This window comes from Mustela nivalis, assembly GCF_964662115.1.
Source record: "Mustela nivalis genome assembly, chromosome: 15".
Taxonomy (NCBI): Eukaryota; Metazoa; Chordata; class Mammalia; order Carnivora; family Mustelidae; genus Mustela; species Mustela nivalis.
In genome coordinates, this window is record NC_139034.1 from 37,196,434 (window position 1) to 37,215,878 (window position 19,445).

At 35.3% G+C, this 19,445-nt stretch overlaps 1 protein-coding gene across 10 annotated transcripts in view; it reads right to left on the minus strand.

Annotated features, from left to right (window-relative positions):
* The window catches only part of NAA16 (N-alpha-acetyltransferase 16, NatA auxiliary subunit), a 66,103-nt gene that overhangs the window by 35,474 nt on the left and 11,184 nt on the right, over positions 1-19,445 (minus strand). For 3 of the 10 annotated variants that reach the window (XM_082701365.1, XM_082701360.1, XM_082701362.1), the window contains 5 exons: positions 17,344-17,497; positions 12,749-12,868; positions 11,679-11,708; positions 10,262-10,357; positions 3,256-3,362 (listed from right to left, as the gene is read on the minus strand). In XM_082701365.1, coding sequence (XP_082557491.1) covers positions 3,256-3,362; positions 10,262-10,357; positions 11,679-11,708; positions 12,749-12,868; positions 17,344-17,497 — 507 coding nt within the window. The remainder of the gene's footprint in view (positions 1-3,255; positions 3,363-10,261; positions 10,358-11,678; positions 11,709-12,748; positions 12,869-17,343; positions 17,498-19,445) is intronic. The other 7 variants (XR_014303481.1, XM_082701361.1, XM_082701366.1 and 4 more) reach the window with 4 other exon arrangements.

Genomic DNA, 19,445 nt, shown 5'->3' on the forward strand with positions numbered 1-19,445 from the left:
AGGGAACAGTGAACCTTTCACATATATACACTGCTAGTATTGATACAAACTGGTGTGTACAACCTCATAGAAACCAAAGTACCTGTGATTACTGAGAATCACAAAATGTACATACCTTTTACCCATTAATTTATCCTAAGAATTTGTAAGACGTGAATAATCCCGAGTAAAGGTATGTGATCAAAGATATTTATAATGTTTTTTTAAACAGTGACAGTTTGGAAAACCAAAGTTCAACAATGGAGGTATGACCGATAAAAGAGCAGGCAGTCATCAAAAAGGAAGGTAAGGAAGACTATAAAATAACACATAAAATACTTAAGAACATGCAAGGGAAGAAAGGGAAAAACAAAACTTTATGGCCAAAATTATTACAGTTACATACAGACACCATAAATAAATTCATAGGGGAAAAAAACCTTGACAGGAATTGTCCAAAAAATGCTCTCCATGCTTCTAAATTGCATATTCACAATTTAAAATGCTGCAGACATTTTTAAAATACTTTTTTACAGTTGTACTATATCCTGGTCTAACTTCAAAATATTATTTTATTTTCATGCTCCCTAATATGAATCATTCTTTAAGACTCAGAAGTTTATTAAACTATAACTGTTCATCAGCCTTAACCTCTTCTAAATACTTCCTCCAGAGTTAAAATGCAGTGTTTAGGGGCGCCTGGGTGGCTCAGTGGGTTAAAGCCTCTGCCTTCGGCTCAGGTCATGATCCCAGAGTCCTGGGATTGAGCCCTGCATCGGGCTCTCTGCTCAGTGGGGAGCCTGCTTCTCCCTCTCTCTCTCTCTGCCTGCCTCTCTGACTACTTGTGATCTCTGTCTGTCAAATAAATAAATAAAATCTTAAAAAAAAAATGCAGTGTTTAGCTACAAGACTTATTACTGGTTAGAAATCAATTTTAAAACACCCTTATTAGAAGAAGTCACAAATATATGTGGCCATAATTATTTGAAAAGTACTCCCCATGCCTGTACGTTTTTTTCTTACAATACTAAGTTCTGATAACCTGAACTCAATTTTCTGTGGTTTAATTCAGTTCTCAAAAGCACTTGATAAACATTCCTATTCCATGCTTAGAGATAACACTAAAGAGATGTCAAAGGTTCCTATATAAATTAATATATTCTTAGTTCCTTCTTTAAAAATGTAATTTGCATGCTGTATAAAATACCAACAAATGTTTTACATCTTTAGGATGGTCAATTGGGGTCAATACGGTGGCTGGGGGGCTATTTAAAAAAAAGAAAAGTCTGGGGCACCTGGGTGGTTCAGTCATTAAAGCATCTGCCTTGGGGTCGTGATCCTGGGGTCCTGGGATTGAGCCCCACATCTGGCTCCCTGCTCAGCGAGGAGTTTGCTCCTCCCTCTCCCACTCTCGCTCCCGCTCCCGCTCCCCCTGTTTCTGTGCTCTCTGTCAAACAGATAAACAAAATCTTTCAAAAAAAAAAAAAAAGAAGAGGAAGAAGAAAAACCTGTGCCCCTTGTGAAAACTGAGAGAGCCCGTGAAGGCTCACTGGCTTATGAGGAGCAAATCCTTTAAAGACCACTGTATTCAGCAGCTGCCACAAGATATTATTACAAAAGCAGTACCAGTGTCTCAGGCTTGTCGAAAGTTTGCTCCTCACATGACACCACTTCATTTTTACCAAAGACAAACACTGGTACCTTCAGTTCCCCAGAAAAAGGCAGAAAGTGAAAGCAGTGCTCAGCATTTGTTTTGCAGTAAGCCCTTACAGAGGCATCTCTCACTCTGAGCATTGAGGGACACCACCAAGCTCAGTCCCCCAGGAAGGACATTCAGCATCAAGTCACCCTAGATGTGAACTTTGTCCGTGAGACTCTGTGCTTTGTCTCAATTTGGTTTGTGTATCTGTCAGTAAGATGTGTCCTAAGGCATCAGAAAAGCCAAGAGAGGTAATTTTGGGGCCTGGGGATTTCAAAAAATTTTCAAATATAAATTAGTGTTCAAGAGATTTTCCATATAAATTAATGCTAACTGCTCTTAAACTTTATACCACTTTAAATTTCACAGGAAGGCTCTACTTTCAGGTTGCGGGAACCTGTATTTGAACTCACACATGTAAGTTCTTTATTATTTTGACGTCTTGTCTCACCTTTTTTCTCTCACCACTGCCCAAAAGAGTAAGGCAGGAATTTTGGCAAACGTTATTTTAAATAACCTACAGAAATTATTGGTAGGCACTGTTCCATGTTTTCCCATGAATCAAACACTATTTATCAAAAAGTGACAGCAGCACCACTAAAATCAAATAAAGGATACTACAGACATTAAGGAACCATTAACTTTTTAAAAAATGTAAATGACACCTTTTACTTATGGGGCATTAGATATTACCAGTTGTTCCATTTTATTTATGAAAACTGCTTCCCCAGAAAAGAAAGTATCTTCGGTTATACTCCCTATCATTGACCTTGTTTTCCATATATTAGATTCACAACTAGTGCTAGTTTACAAATTATGGGTCAAAACTAAACTCATAAGTGATAGATTTCACTATAAATACTTTACCACGTCTAATAAAATCTTTTCTTTATCCTCTATTAACTTTCAGGAATTCTGACTACAGAAAAGAACACAAGACTTTACACCTTAAGAAAGAAAAAGCAATGTCCAGAAACAGAAATATAACTTGTTTTCTATTCATTTTTAATTTTCCAAATACCTAATTGAAGACCAAGTGCCTGTTTTCTAATTTTAAAGGTAGACAAATACTATTCTTTCACTTCAAGAAAGAGCCAAAACTATTCTTATTAAAATGTTGCCTACTAGTTAAAAGTAATAATACTCTGTAGACCAAATGGGATTTTACTGCTGCACTAACTTGACTGTTCATGCTCTAATGTTAAAAGCATGCATAATGCATAACAAACTTTTAAAAAATCTATAAACTATGAAATAATAAACATGAAATACTTATATACAGACTTCTGGTGTCAATATCAAATTTAAAATTCTACGAGAAAAGTATACCCATTCAAAACAACCTTTATAATCTTAGTGCTTTTATAAAGCCTTTATTCTGTAAATTTCACAGGCTGACGATACCTTTGATAGTATCTATCCTACATACATAAAATTTCAGTTCATCTGTTATTAAACTAAGGTGAATACTAGAATAAAGAAAATTATTAAATCATAGCATATTATTTACATGGAAATCTTTCTATAATAAGTTAGTAAAAAGATTATAGCAAAACTGAATAAAGACCAAATTTTACCTTTTCTGTATTGTAATATAAAGATTTCAAAGTAGTAAACAAGGGTGGACAGCCTTTACTGAAGTTAACCCTCAGGAACTTATCCATTAGTTCTCTAAATTTTTCACCTAGAAACAAAAGTGTACTTTGTTATACTTCAATTGACGCAAACAGTTCTCAAAATGATTTTACAAATTAAAATATAGCTCCCTCAAAAACAATGACCCCCATTCTATTTTTAAACCCAAAAGTCTGTCAGCATTGTTGCTTGACTCTTAACCACCAAAAAAGGATAACACTAAGTTATCTTAGTTGGCAACTATACTTTTCCCTAGATCCTGTTTGAAATATCTTCAAAGAACACTTCAAAAGGTAAGTAAAGAAAATCATTATGCAGCTTTAAGTAGAGTGAAAAAAGTTTCTTACTAACCATCCTGAATACGGTTCCTATAGCAAGTCTCTTTCCTAATCTGACTAACCAGCAGACTCGGTCCTCATCTGCAGATATCTCAGAAAGTACTCTGCAGACTATAAAAAGATCCTACTGTAACCAGCCATATTCAATTAGCAGCCAAACTATCTTTTTAAACACTAAAGCAGAATTTGAGTATGTTTTCCAAATGAACAAGTGCTTTACTTCAACATTCATTCCACAATCGTATTTCAAGGACCCACCATGTGCCAGGCACTATTCTAGGTATTAGGGATATAGCTGTGATTAAAACAATTTAAAAAAAAAAAAAAATTCTGCTCTCATGGAACTTAACATTCAAGTGGGCAAGATGGATAATAAGCAAAATAAACTTTTGTTAGACATTAGACTGAGCCCCAGAGCATTTATCATTAGAATTAAATACCCTATTTGCAACATCAAGTAAATAATTCTATTATAGTTAAACCCTAAAAAAAAAAAAAAAAAAAAAAAAAAAAAAAACTCATCATCACTTTTTAGAAGCAGAAAAAATTAGAAAAATTTTCATTTTAAATACAGCACGAGGGGTGCCTGGGTGGCTCAATGGGTTAAGTCTCTGCCTTCAGCTCAGGTCAAGATCTCATGGTCCTGGGATTGAGCCCCACACTGGGCTCTCTGCTCAGCATGGAGCCTGCTTCCCCCTCTCTCTCTGCCTGCCTCTCTGCCTATTTGTGATCTCTCTCTGTCAAATAAATAAATAAAATCTTTAAAAAAAAAAATACAACACAAAGTCTTTAACTCACTTAAAGCTTTAACTTTTTTTTTTTTTAAAGATTTTATTTATTTATTTGACAGAGGGAGATCACAAGTAGACAGAGAGGCAGGCAGAGAGAGAGAGAGAGAGGGAAGCAGGCCCTCTGCCGAGCAGAGAGCCCGATGCGGGACTCGATCCCAGGACCCCGAGATCATAACCTGAGCCGAAGGCAGCCGCTTAACCCACGGAGCCACCCAGGCGCCCAAAGCTTTAACTTTTTTGACTGGAACGGTTAATATACAGGGACATGGATTTGCTCACTCACTTAAAAAAAAAAAAAAAAGATATACATGTCATAAATGGCTTAACCTTAAGTAAAACTACTGAAACTACCTCTATGGTTTCATTATGAATCAACACTTGACAAAAAAAATATCAACAACCCAAAGTGTTTATTTTTATTTGTTATGACTGACTATAATGAACAAAATATGCATACTCAATATAATTATGTCACAAAAATTTGAAAGAGATATTTAAATTTTATTGAGGAAAAGGAACATTTATCAAATATAAAAACATGTTTGACATTTGTTAACTCAAGTCACTATACAGACTGTTTTCATTTTCAGATAATCTCTAATCTTTTTTATTAGATCATATACAAAGTATAAGTGTTTTGAAAATCAGATTACCAAAACAACACAAAATTTCACTCTGGGTTAAAGACACATCATTACTTCTTTAAAACTCAAAAGTAGTTTCGGAGATCAAGTCTTTCCAGCACTTTCTTTGATATAAGGTAAAAGTTAACAATATTGTGGTGGACAGTAAGATGCAGGTACTTAGAGAAATGTGCATTCTTCCACCTCCTCTGTGTGTGACCTTGAGCAAATAACCTGTCCACTGAAGTCCTCACTTTCCCCACTGCAGGTGAAGGCAACAATGCCAGCAGGCTCAAGAGTGCTCCCAGATGGCTCCAACCAGGTAAATATATAGCAGTAAACAGAGTATACAACATACAGCAACCACTCAATAAATGCTGTCTACCATTATAGGCCTTGATATCTGACAGCTACTATATTTCTGTAGTTAATAATCTTTTCCAGGGGAGCCTGGGTGGCTCAGGAGGTTTAGTATCTGCCTTCAGCTCTGGTCATCATCTCGGAATTGAGCTCTCTGATCAATGGGAAGTCTGCTTCTCCCTCTGCTCCTCCCCTCTGCTCGCGCTTGCTCTCTCACTCTCTCTCAAATAAATAAATTAAATCAAATCTTAAAAAAAAAAAAAGAGTCTTCTTCAAATTTGCTGACATCCACTGAGAAAAAAAAGCATTTTATCTTCATGTCAGAGGCTATTCTCAACTCCTCTTCTTGGTTAACTTTCTCAGTCAATTCAGACCACCCTGGCAGATTGGAGTTAAAAGAATATATACTCAACTCTTGATTATCCATAATATTGAAAGCCTCATCTCCCATTAAACTGTTATTTAGACTGAGCGGCTATGAGAAAGAAGGAGGGAGCTCTTTCTGTGTGAATTTAAGCACAGATATAGAAGAGAAAATCAAGTGCACAGTTATCTATGCTATTACTACTTTTGTACAGAAGAGGGAGAAAGAAGGAAAGCTATACACGAACCCCTACCTAGTACATTTTTGCTTCTATATGCACAATATATTTACGCAAGAATACACTACCTACTGTTAACAATGGGAGCATCTAGAGAAGTAAACTTGGTAGATAGGGGATAAACAGGAAAAAAACTTTGCACTTAAAAACCTTTATATAGGGGCACGTGTGTGGTTCAGTGGGTTAAGCCTCTGCCTTTGGCTCAGGTCATGATCCCAGGGTCCTATGATATAGCCCCACGTTGGGCTCTCTGCTCAGCAGGAACCCTGCTTCCTCTTCTCCCTCTGCCTGCCTCTCTGCCTACTTGTGATCTCTGTCTGTCAAATAAATAAAAATCTTAAAAAAAAAAAAACTTTTTATAATCTTTTATCTGAAACTATAATAATGCATTATCTAAACAAGAGGCCCACAGACAGCTACTCAAATGCTCCATCACATGCTCTATTCCAAAATTAGTTACCATTATCCATCTCCTAAGCACTTTCTCTACGCATAAGAAAAATCCTTCCACAAAAACAATCTATCTCTCTTCTTCCTAGTTATTTAAAAATAATTTTTATTAACTCCCAACCCCACCAGACTTTCCTTTAGGGGGAAAAAAAAGACCATCACTAATTAGTGCCTGTTAGCATTACAGCTTACCAAACAGGTCATCTGTCTACACAGATGCTATGCTAATTCTTCTCTGGATGATAAGTGTGGATTCAAGTAAAAACTGCTGTCTCAAAATCCACTGCTGAAATAATTAACACAATCAGCAAGATAAGACTAGCTGATTCACTGGGAATTTATTCTAAATAATGGAGAATGTTCTCAGGATAAAAAAGAAATGATAATTATGTGACCTAGTGGAGGTGTAAGCTAACATACTATCATACCACAATGATAATATTATAATGTATCAAATCAACAGTTGAACACCTTAAATTTATATAATATTATGTGTAATTACACCTCAATAATAAATAACCCAATAAAGAAGAATGGAGCAAAATTTGATGAGAACTTTGTATTTAATAGTCTGGAATCATCTCCTTCCCTCTCACCTGTATCACAGAATAGAAAATGATGAATTAAAACTACTTCTTTGGAAAAGTAGCTACATTCCTGCATTATTTTCACAGTGCTTAATATTTTAGGCTGTTGGAAAATCTACCTAGGACTTCTGTGTTCGCTACTTGATAGTTCTAAGCCCCCCCTTTTTTTTTAGATTTTATTTATTGGACAGAGAGAGTGAGAGACACAAGCAGGCAGAGCAGCAGAGGAAGAGGGAGAAGCAGGCTCCTCACTGAGCAGGGAGCCTGATTGGGGGCTCGATCCCAGGACCCTGGGATCATGACCTGAGCCAAAGGCAGTTGCTTAACTGAACCACCCAGGCGTCCCAGTTTTAAGCCTTTTTACCTCAAAACTGAAAACTCTTTTCAAAACTTTCACCTTACATTCTCAAGTTCCATGATGTTTCTTAAACAAAAATCTTACTGCTTTTGATAATGTCAAATACCCTTCTTATTATACATAAAAATATTTCTAGACAGGCAGAACACCATGAAGGATTCAATTTCTGCCCAGGTACAATGAGGTATCTGTAGGATTTTATTTATGCTCACTGGAGCTTTGTAAATCCATACGTGTTAGAACCTCACAGTGACGTTGACTTTTAAGCCCATGCCCTAAGACCCTTCAACTGAGTCCCATCTTGTATAAAGACTCCTTTAGCATTTCAAAGACAGAATCCCAGAGAGTCCAGGATACAAAAACCTAAATCACACTTTACAATCCACAGTTGGTTCCAAGCTGCCTTTCAGTAAAACTGTATTCCGTATCATGCACTATGAGCTTTTGGCAAACTTTATGAACTGTGAAAAGAACTAAGGAACTGTAAAGTTGAAGCCCCATGTTCCATAAAGGAAAAACAGGCCTAAGATATCTTGTTAGCAATCATCTTAGAGGGGAACCTGGATGGCTCAGTGGGTTAAGCCTCTGCCTTCGGCTCAGGTCATGATCTCGGAACCTGGGATAGAGGCCTGCATCGAGCCCCGCATCGAGCCCCGCATCAGGCTCTCTACTCAGCAAGGAGCTTGCTTCCCCTTTCTGCCTGCCTCTCTGCCTACTTGTGATCTCTTTTTCTCTGTCAAATGGATTAATAAAATCTTTAAAAATAATAATAATAATCTTAAAGTTAAGTGAGTCTTCTTTCTTTTCTAAGAGGCCAATGAATGCATTTGAAAGTTCCAAACTAAAAGAATATCCCCACTCACAATGTGACATAAGACACACATTGAGACTTACTAAAAAAAAAGAAGCCAGACACCAAAGGCCACATATGGTATGATTCCACTTATATGAAATGTCCCAAAGAGGCAAATGCAGGCAAAGGAAGTAGATTAGTGGCTGCCTGGTACTAGGAGGTCAGGGAGTAACCACTAGGAGTATGAGGTTTCTTTTGGGAATGGTGAAAATTTTCTGAAACCAGATAGTGATAATGGTTGCACAATTCCATGAATACACTAAAACACTGAGCTGCATACTTTAAAAAGTGAATTTTATGGTATGTGAATTATATTTCAAATGCTGTTAGTTAAAAAAAGACATACAGAAACATGGGGCCAAGCATCTTCAACAAAACACTTTTACTATGGGAATGCTCCTCCTCGCATCTCAGAAATTCACAATGCATGTATGAAAGTTCTAACAAGTCCCACAGAAACCTGATTGCTGGGTTCAACCCAGCTTCCCCAACTCACCTGCCTAAAGAATATCTCAGCAAGTAAGTCACCCTCCCCACTGAGCCTGATACTGCCCACTTGAGCTTAATGTTCCCTGAAAAACCTCAGGGAAATCTGCTTTCAATATTTCATAAAGCCACAACAAAAATGGGAGCATCAGAAGAATACTATTTATCATCTGAGATGTACTAGTGGAAAATAAACTGTTTACAATGAACTCGTACCGACTGTCTAATAAAATACACTTCGAACAGGTACTTGATATATTTTTAAAGTCAGTCAACTAAAAAACTTTTTAATTTCCATGTATCTTTTGATAAAGAAAATTATAACCCAATTATTTAAACAAATATTTCCACTATAAATGAAAACTCATTAGAAAATAAACCACCTCCTCACCCCATGCCTGGAATAGATTTTTTTTTAATTTTTTAATTTATTATTTTTTTATAAACATATAATGTATTTTTATCCCCAGGGGTACAGGTCTGTGAATTGCCAGGTTTACACACTTCACAGCACTCACCACAGCACATACCCTCTCCAATGTCCATAACCCCACCACCCTCTCCCTACCCCCCTACCCCCAGCAACCCTCAGTTTGTTTTGTGAGGTTAAGAGTCACTTATAGTTGGTCTCCCTCCCGGTCTTTTCATTTATTAAAGTTGTTTAGTTTTCCAAGGTCTGACTTATGTCAAAAGACATGTGAGAAGTCCCAATAAATAGTGATCTATAGCATTTTCAAGTAAAAATAGAGACAACTCTAAGAAAAAGGCACAATTTTCTATAAAATCATCAACAAAGATATTAATTATCCGAAGAACTAATACACTTTTACCTCCTCTACAGCCCCGAAGCAAAGGAGTTCAACTGCATGCAGGACTTGGATCAAGGTCGTGAACATACTGCTGTTCGATAAATGCAAGTCACAATATATACCACAGTGCTCTGATTTATACAAGTACAAAAGTGGGGGGTATCTCTGTTTTCTAGAGATACAAAATACACAGAGCTCTCTAAAAACAAAAGCGTGACACAGGCAAATTTCAGGAAAGTGGACAACTTTGAGGAGAGAGGGCCTTCACAGCGAATGGCGATGTTCTTCAACACTGTGGTGGGCACAAAGGGCTCACCACGCCTTCTCTGAATATATGCTCATAAAGAAAACCTAAAACTTCAAAACTTCTACCACTTAAATCACAATACCTCACATAAAATTTGTTATCAATTCTAGAGAACTTAATTTATCTTCTAAATCTGGTGTTTAATATTTAAAGTCACATAAGAAAAACAATCTTATACAGATAACTTCTGATACTTGAAAGCAACATACAGCTATATGCTACACACACTTATTACCACATGAATAAGTTTATAACTGATCAGTCCCACTCCCAAGACATGTGTATATGTAAAGTAAACTCTGTACCAGAAACAAATTTTTTTTAATGTGAATGATGTTGAATAACAAATAATTATTAGTGTTACAAAAGATATCCTAATATTACCTGGGGCAAGATTCAAAGGTAATCTTCTAGGTGAAATTGCTCTGGGGTGCTGCTTACTAATTTCTTCATAAATTTGAAGCCTCTCTTCTAAAGTGCCTATTATCAGTAAATACGTGTGAGATTCAAAGCATCAGAACTTTTATCTATGATAAAATGCTAATAAACTTTAAAAACTGTAATAAAGAAAGACTGCATTGTTAATATTAAAAAACTCTGGTGGTGAAATAATAGGATCAGCAAAACACATTTTAAACCCAATCTCCAGAGAAATCCAAAACTTCATCACAACAGATTCTACATCCAACTCAAATCAGACGCATACAAGACACACAGACTCAAGGTACACAGCGCTTCTCTTATATTCCTTAGCGCACAACCCGTGAAAAACAAAGTGCTCCTTTCTAACTTTTCTCACACAAATTCTCTAATTCAGTGAGGCCTACACACACGCCAAAAAAGGCTGTAACTGCTTACTGGTTAGGCTTTAACATATGTGCTGCCGAAGCGAGCACTACTGATTGATTAAGTTTTAAAAAGCAACCGTTTCAGTATCATGAGTGTAAATGTTTTATAGTTTAAAAGATGAACTAAATTTTTAAGGTACTTTTGACATTTAAAATCTTCAATGAAAATCCATTAAAAAGAACCCTATTAGTATAGACTGTTTAAAGTGGCAATTATTTCTCCCTGTAAATACAATGATATAAAAAATAGTTCTAACATTAAGTGGTCTTCCCTCCCACAACAAACCTAATTTTATAGTACTCAATATAAACTACATGTTACTCTGCAGGAACAATCTGCAAAGTAGGATCTGGGTCTACTTTGTTATTCGAAAATAATATCCTGCATAATTTTCAAAGACAGATTTTTTTTCATATAAGCAAAATTTACAGGAGAATTTAAAGAAAAAGCAAACAAACCTGATTTTAAACTGTAAGGTTTTGAATTGATTTTCATTCAGAAAACAGAAATATTATTTTAAGAAGAACCCCTGGTACTGGCGATCAAGGTATCTCTGTACTAAATGTAGTGTTCACTATCAAGATTATAAATACGATACTTTAAAAAGTAATGTTTGATTTTGTTTAGACTCTTTCCTTCCCCCATTAGTATGTTTTGGAGCTCCAATGTGCTGGGATTCAAAACCTGGGATATAAGAAAGATAATTTTCATATTCTGTTAACAACTTGGAGACTTCAAGAAATATCAAGAATCCTTATACTAAAATTTACATGAAGTCTATTTGCTGCATTATTTTTAAAAAGCAGGTCTCATATTTATGCCTAAAGAGTATTAAAAAATTTTTCTCCACTATCCCAGATATAATACGTCTTATAACTGTAGTAAAATTAAGACAAAACCAAACCATTTCAATGCCCTACTTGAAGTCACAAGTTGGAGCTCCAGAACTTACCATGGGGGAGAGAAGGTCCCAAGGAGGAACCTAAAAAGATAAAGTAATGTAATTAGTTTTGTAATCAATATATTTGAGAGTAAGCGTGGATATTGACATGGAACATATATTCATTATACTAAACATTTAAATATCTCTAATATTAACTACATGTCAGTAACTGATAAAGAAAAACATCACAGTTATCTCACCTTTCCAACCTTCAAATATATTATGACTTTTGTCCTGATTTTTAAAGACACAAATTAATAATCTAATTAATATTTTAATTTTCATCCTTTTTGTAAAAACAATTTAAGGAAGAAAATTAATTATTCATGATATTAAATTTTAAACACATAGAAAACCTGGATTAATTTGTAACAGTGATTAGGGTAAAACAAATTTTCTATAAATGATTATGAATAGCTACCTATTTTTACCATATTTTTTTAATTTAAAAGTTCTGCTGTTTCAACCCCCTTGAGCCATATTTTCATAATTATTTCAGCCATGTATTTATCCATGAGTAAATCTACTAGGCGTATTAACTGCTCTTAACATTTAATTATGAGAATATTAAGGAAGATTTGGAAAAATACTATAGATTTCTAAAAAGGATAGGTCACCTAATTTGAAAAGAAAATATGTAAAATTTTGCTCTACACAAATTAAGCTAGTTTGAAATTAAGAAAATAATTTTCATATCGATGCTGTACAGTACGTGCCCTCAGCAAAATTTCTTTGGCCTAATTCTCACACTTAGAGGCTGAGGGTAACAAACCTCTAATTCTTTAAAAAATATTAAACTTCCCAGAAAGGGAATGCTTGTTTTCTTCCCCGGCTTTCTGGTTAGTCTAAATTGGTAACATTTTAATGGGTTAAGGAACTTAAAATTATCTGTGAGCATTTATCACTTACATATAAATAAACATCTAAATTCCTCTTCACTGCCATGTTTAACCTATAATTTTCCTAAATGGAAAAATAAATGCTAAGGCTAAAAATATTTGTCTTCAAATATTATTACAACTGCACATTTACTTCAAACACTAGTTAAGATTACGTAGAGGAGAAAAATCATTACATACTAAGTTGCAGAGCTTTTTCCAAGCCTTCATAATAACACCAATTTTCTGCATTCCGATCAATCAAGTTTTTGAATACTTCACTGGCTTCTTTTAATCTTCCCAATTTCAACAGCATTTCCCCTAAAATTAAGTTTAAATTCACATTCATTTTACTTAAACATTAAATACCCTTCTGATCTCATAAACTTCACTAAGCATTATTAGCATAATAGATGTTTATGAAAAACAGAACCGCACGTGCTTCCCTTTGGGGCATGCTGCAGTTTATCCAACTCAACACAGATTAATTCACAGCTTGACTTCAGAAATGAACCTTCATTCTATATAACATTCTATTATACTAACATTCATTTCTGGCTCCCCTCTACATCCCAAAAATACACACAGGATATTTAAATTCTTAGTCAAAATATTTGTATTGTGCACATTTTTATATATCCTTTAAGATAATTAAAGACTCCCTCTATAGACTGGTAAATAATTCTAATGAAACATCCCTACATTCCTACTGCTAGATTTGAATGTACTCTACCTGATCAAATCATTTATTAAACAATTCTCCATTCAGTTCTCTAAGCTCCCTTTCAATGTCACTAAAATTGGAGATTAACTCACTTAAAACACTAAGTACCACTTCACAGCAAGAAACCACATAAACCAGGTTCACATGTGGGTCGCCCCTAAGGTTCAAATCCTTTTACTAAACCACACTAATTGAAAGTAGGCATGGGAGGGGCGTTTGAGGGGCTCAGTTGGTTGAGTGGCTGACCTGACTCCCCACAGGGAATTTGCTGAAGATTCTCTCTCTCTCCCTCTCCCACTGCCTCTCACCCTGCTAATGCATGCACAAGCGCGTTCTCCCACTCTCTCTCTCAAATAAACAAATAAATCATTAAAAAAAAAAAAAGCAGGTATGAGAAATGAGTATCTAAACTAATCAGATATAAAGTAAAGCACATTTAACCCAAGATAAAAGAGAGATTCTCAAAAAAGGATATATCTCAACTTCTATTGCTAAGACTTCCCTTTCCCCCATCTATCTCAATGATATGTCCTTCAGATGTTTTATTTCAGGTTTCATCATCTTGGAGGAGACAATATGTTGAAGTAGTTATTATGTACTATTATTTCACTATTTACATATATATATTACTCAAGCTCTAGAGGAAGACTAATCAAATGCAATTTCCAGTTTTACCACTTTCTCACACAAAATTCCTATGTCCACTTACCTATAAAATATCAACTACCTCAGTTTGCTTTGTGATAAATGAATTAATTGAAAGGGTTTAGCACAGTGCTTGGTAAAAACGAATATACATGAATGTTTGCTATTTTAAAACTATAAACATGCCACTCCTCCAAAACTAATTGCTGGTTAGTCCCATTTTTACCCTGCTTACCCTAGGTAAATAGACAAAAACATATTTTTCAATTCTGCTTCCACCACAGGCAAAAGTTATTACTAGAGGAATACAGAATAAGTAAGCACAACTGCATATACATAAGTTAGTGAAAATCTCTAACAACATTTTTTAAGTTTATAAAAAGATCTTAATAAGCTAAGGACTACAAAAGACATAAATCTGTAAATACCAAAGGTCTCTGAGCCTGACAGTTCACTGAAAAAATAAAAATACTGTAACTTGTCTCTATAAACAGTATGAAGCACTGGCTTTATATTCAAAATGAAGACTCCCAAATTACCCTCACTAGCAATATATGGATGAATGTGGTTACATGACAATTTGCAGACTTTTTAACTAGAATTCATCTCATACGTCATATCTACTTCTTAATCACTGTATTCTGGATTGATGTCACAAGAGACAAAAAGCAACCTAAGCTAATATTTAATCAGGAAACAGCAATAATACATCAGAATGTGAAAATAATTGTCATTTTTCTTTGCTCTTATCAATTATAAGTGATAGAAAAAAGAAACCAGAGCATTAAATTATTTATCCCCATTTTATCAACAGTTTGAAAAATAGTGTTGTTCAATAGTCAAATTATGGAAAGAGTCCAAACATCCATTGCCTCAAGAATGGATAAAGAAGATGTAGTATATTATATATACAATGATTTTACTCAGCCATGAAAAAGAATGAAACCTTGCCATCTGCAATGAGACGGATGGAGCTAGAGATGATTATGTTAAGCGAAATTAGTCAGAGAAAGAAATACTGTACGATTTCACACATATGTGGAACTTGAAAAAAAAACACAGATGACATAGAGGGGAGAAAAGACAGGCAAACACAAAGCCGACTCTTAACAATAGAGAACAAACTGGAAAGGTTTGCTGGAAAGGAGGTGAGTGGGGATGGGTTAAATGGGTGATGGGTATTAAGAAGGGCACTTGTGATGAGCACTGAGTGCTGAATCACTAAATTCTACACATGAAACTAATATTACACTGTATGTTAACTAACTGGAATTTAAATAAAAACTGGGGAAAAATAAAAATAAACATAAAATAAAAATTAAGTGTTGTCAATATTAGTATTATTCACAAAAATTAAATCAGTACATTAATTGGAAGAGCAGAGTACAGCAGTTAGAAAGGACTCATGAAAGGGAAAGAGAAAGTAAGGATTCGTAAAAAGACATGAAGAAATCTTGAATTACTAAGTGAAAGCTAATCTAAAAAACCTACAGACTCCATGATTCCAACTATATGACATTCTGGAAAAGGCACATCTATGGAGATAGTAAAAGGATCAATGGTAGCCAGGAGCTGGGGGCAAGGAGAAAGAAACAGACAGCACAGAGGATTTTTAGGGCAGTGAGACTACTCTATATGACTTTACAATGGTGGAGATATTTCTCAGAACCTAGACAAGAGTGAACCTTAATGTAAACTGTAGATTCTGGGTGGTAATTACCTGTCAATGTGGGGGCTCACTAATTGTAACAAATGTACCATTCTCGTAGGGGATGTTGATATGGCAGGGGCAAGGGATGCCCCAAGCCTTACATGTGCAGCAACAGAGGGTATATGTGAAATCTCTATACCTCCACTCAATTTTGTTGTGAACCTAAAATTGCTCTATAAAAATGAAGACTATTTTATTTTATTTTTCTTTTTTTTTTTTTAAAGATTTTATTTATTTATTTGACAGAGAGAGATCACAAGTAGGCAGAGAGGCAGGCAGATAGAGAGAGAGAGAGAGGAGGAAGCAGGCTCCCTGCTGAGCAGAGAGCCTGATGCAGGACTCGATCCCAGGACCCTGAGATCATGACCTGAGCCGAAGGCAGCGGCTTAACCCACTGAGCCACCCAGGCACCCGAAGACTATTTTAGATAAAAAAAAAAGTATGGGGACTGACTGGCTCACTCAGTACAGCATGTGACTCTTGATCTTGGGGTCATGAGTTCAAACCCCATGTTGGGTGCAGAGTTTACTTTAAAAAATAAATAAATAATAGGGACATCTGGGTGGCTCAGTCGGTTAAGTATCTGCCTTCGGCTCAGGTCATGATCCTAGGGTCCTGGCATCAAGTCCCGCATCGGGCTCTCTGCTCAGTGGGGGGCCTGCTTCTCCCTCTGCCTGCTGTGCAACGCTCGCTCTCTCTCTCTCTCTCTCTCCCCCCCCCCCGACAAATAAATAAATAAATAAAACCATTAAAAGATAAAATAAAATATAAAATTTAAAAAAAAAAAAAAAAGTAAGGACTCTGAAGCCAGGAAGATGTGTTTAGAAATTAACTCTACCACCTAAAAGGCAGGGTGACTTTGGGAAAGTCCTTAACCTCTTTAAATTTTAGTTTCCTCAACTATAAAATGGGGATAATCTACCCATGTTAGAAGTGCTAAAAAATTAAATAAAATAGAACAGTTTAAACTATAAAATGGGGATAATCTACCTATGTTAGAAGTGCTAAAAAAATCAAATGAAATAGAACAGTTTAAACAATTACCATATTCTGAGACAAAGGAAAAGTAAATAAACATTAGCTCTTATTTTTATTAAGCTTCAGAAGTCCTGCAACTATATGAAGCTTTAGTTTTAAACTCATTATTACTTTAGTTGGATATTTTATTATAGTATTGCTCAGAGAATGGTAACTGATGAACAAAACTTTGTTTAAAAAAAAAAATGTGTTTGACCCATTTTTAACAAGCTATTTATCAGGATCCTGCCTTAGTACTTAGCCCATATTGAAAATAAAGGAATCTTGCTTTTATGGTGACCTTGGTGTTATCATTTACTATTCTCATCGTTATTTATTTATTTGTTTCATGGACCCATTTTGGGGGAGGGGAGAGGATATGAAGGAGTATAACATATTGCCTAAGAAAATGGAATCTGGAGTCAAAACCCCTAGACTCAAATCTAGTACTACCGAGCTTACATGGCTATAAGACTTTGGGCAAGTCACTTAACCTCTTTATTCCTTAGCCCTTCAACTCTAAAATGGATGTAACAACCATACATAGTATTGTTATGAGGATCAACCTAATAAATAATGACTTAACAATAAAAATTTTTATTATATAGCAAGTCTTATTTAAATGTTAGGAAAGAATGAAGTATATAGTTTTTGTTCTTTAATTGAGGCCACTAAAAAAGAAAAAGCAGGTCAACCTACCTTTAATTTCTTCCACCAAAAGTTTATCACATATTTGTTTCTCGTATGTTTCTATATGTTCCAAAGATTCCTGAAATAGATCTGCCTCTCTCATCACTTGATTCTGGTATAATATTAGTTCACTATATTCGTAGTCTATTTTGTTGGGAGGAACCTGAAAAAAATTGATTTTATTTATATAATTACACAAAACAATTATAGATCTTTAATTGCTATCTCAGAAAAGTCATTCACACAGGCTAAAAGAAGCAATTACAAATAGAAGACTGAATAACACATTCTTTTTTTTTTTTTTTTTTAAAGATTTTATTTATTTATTTATTTGACAGACAGAAATCACAGTAGGCAGAGAGGCAGGCAGAGAGAGAGGAGGAAGCAGGCTCCCTGCTGAGCAGAGAACCTGATGCGGGGCTCGATCCCAGGACCCTGGAATCATGACCTGAGCCAAAGGCAGAGGCTTTAACCCACTGAGCCACCCAGGCGCCCCAACACATTCTTTAAAATAAACAAAAAGGTGGCATTTCTGCCTATGGCAAAGTAAAGATTCAGGTCAGCAAATCCTATACCCATAGAAAAGTATGTAAAAAACTACTAAAATAAAAAAGTTTAGCAAGATAACGGAATACATGATCAAAATACAAAAGCCAATTATACTTCCATATACTAGCAACCAACAACCCAAAAATAAAACTAAAATAATTCCATTCACAATAACGCCTAAAAGAAAAAAAATATTTAGGTATAAATCTAGGAAGTAAGACCTATACATTGAAGACTGAGAGCATGCTGAGAGATTAAAGACCTATGGAAATGGAGAGACATTTCAAATCATGTTCATGGATCAGAACAATATTGTTTTGACAGTGATTTTCTCCAAACTGATCTACAAATTCAATACAATCACTATCAAACTCTCAGCATGCTTTTTTTGCAGAAATTGACAAGCTAAATCTAAAATTCAAATGGAAATAAAAGAAACCCTGCATAGCCAAAGACTTTTGAAAAAGAACAAATAGGAGGACATGCATTTCAAATTCCAAACTTACTATAAAGTAACAGCAATCAAGACAGTGTGGTATTGGCACAAGGAAAAAGTGGAATTAATAAACTACAGCTTATTTATATAATGAAATACCAGGCAAAAGTTAAAAATGGATATACTGGGATACCTGGGTGGCTTAGTCAGTTAAGCGGCTGCCCTCAGCTCAGGTCATGATCTCAGAAGTCCTGGGTTCAAGATCCCTATCAGGTTCCCTGCTCAGTGGGGAGTCTGCTTCTCCTCTCTCTACCCCCCTTTACCCCTCACACTGCTATTGCTCTTTCTGTCTCTCTCAAATAAATAAATAAATAAAATCTTTTAAAAAAAGAAGAAAAGGATAGGGACACCTGGGTGGCTTAGTAGGTTAAACCAGACGTCTACCTTTGGCTCAGGTCATGATCCCAGGGTCTTGAGATCCAGCCCCATGTCAGGCTCTCTGCTCCATGGGGAAACTGCTTCTCCCTCTCCCTCTATTCTCCTCAGTGGGGAGCCTGCTTCTCCCTTTGCCTCTGCATGCAACTCTCCTTTCTTGTGCACTTGCTCATGCTCTCTCACTCTCATTGTCTGTCAAATAAATAAACCAAATCTTAAAAAAAAATGGATAAACTATTCCTACATGTATCAACACATCTATATAGCAAGACATGTTGAAGGAAAAAACTGCATATTGTTCATGTCAATTTTTAAATACACAAAATAATAGTCTGTAACTTTTATGGACTTAAACATAATGTAAACACGAGTAGGAACAATCTATATCTATTTCAGAACAGTGGCTACCCCTAGGGACATGAGAGACCTTTATAGGTACTTCTGTAATATTCCTTTAAAAAATAATAAAATGTGGAGAAATTGTGGCAAAATGTTAACATCTGTTTATCTCATGATGCACAGCATATTTTTTTGTATTTTTCTATTTTGCATATATATTAAAATGTATTAACGTGTTTATATAAAACATAAGCAATATATGCGAGAAATAATTCCCATAATCACAAAATTATTTTTTATGTATTCTTTTCTTTCTTTAGTCCTTTGCATGTCATCAAAACAATAAGCGTAT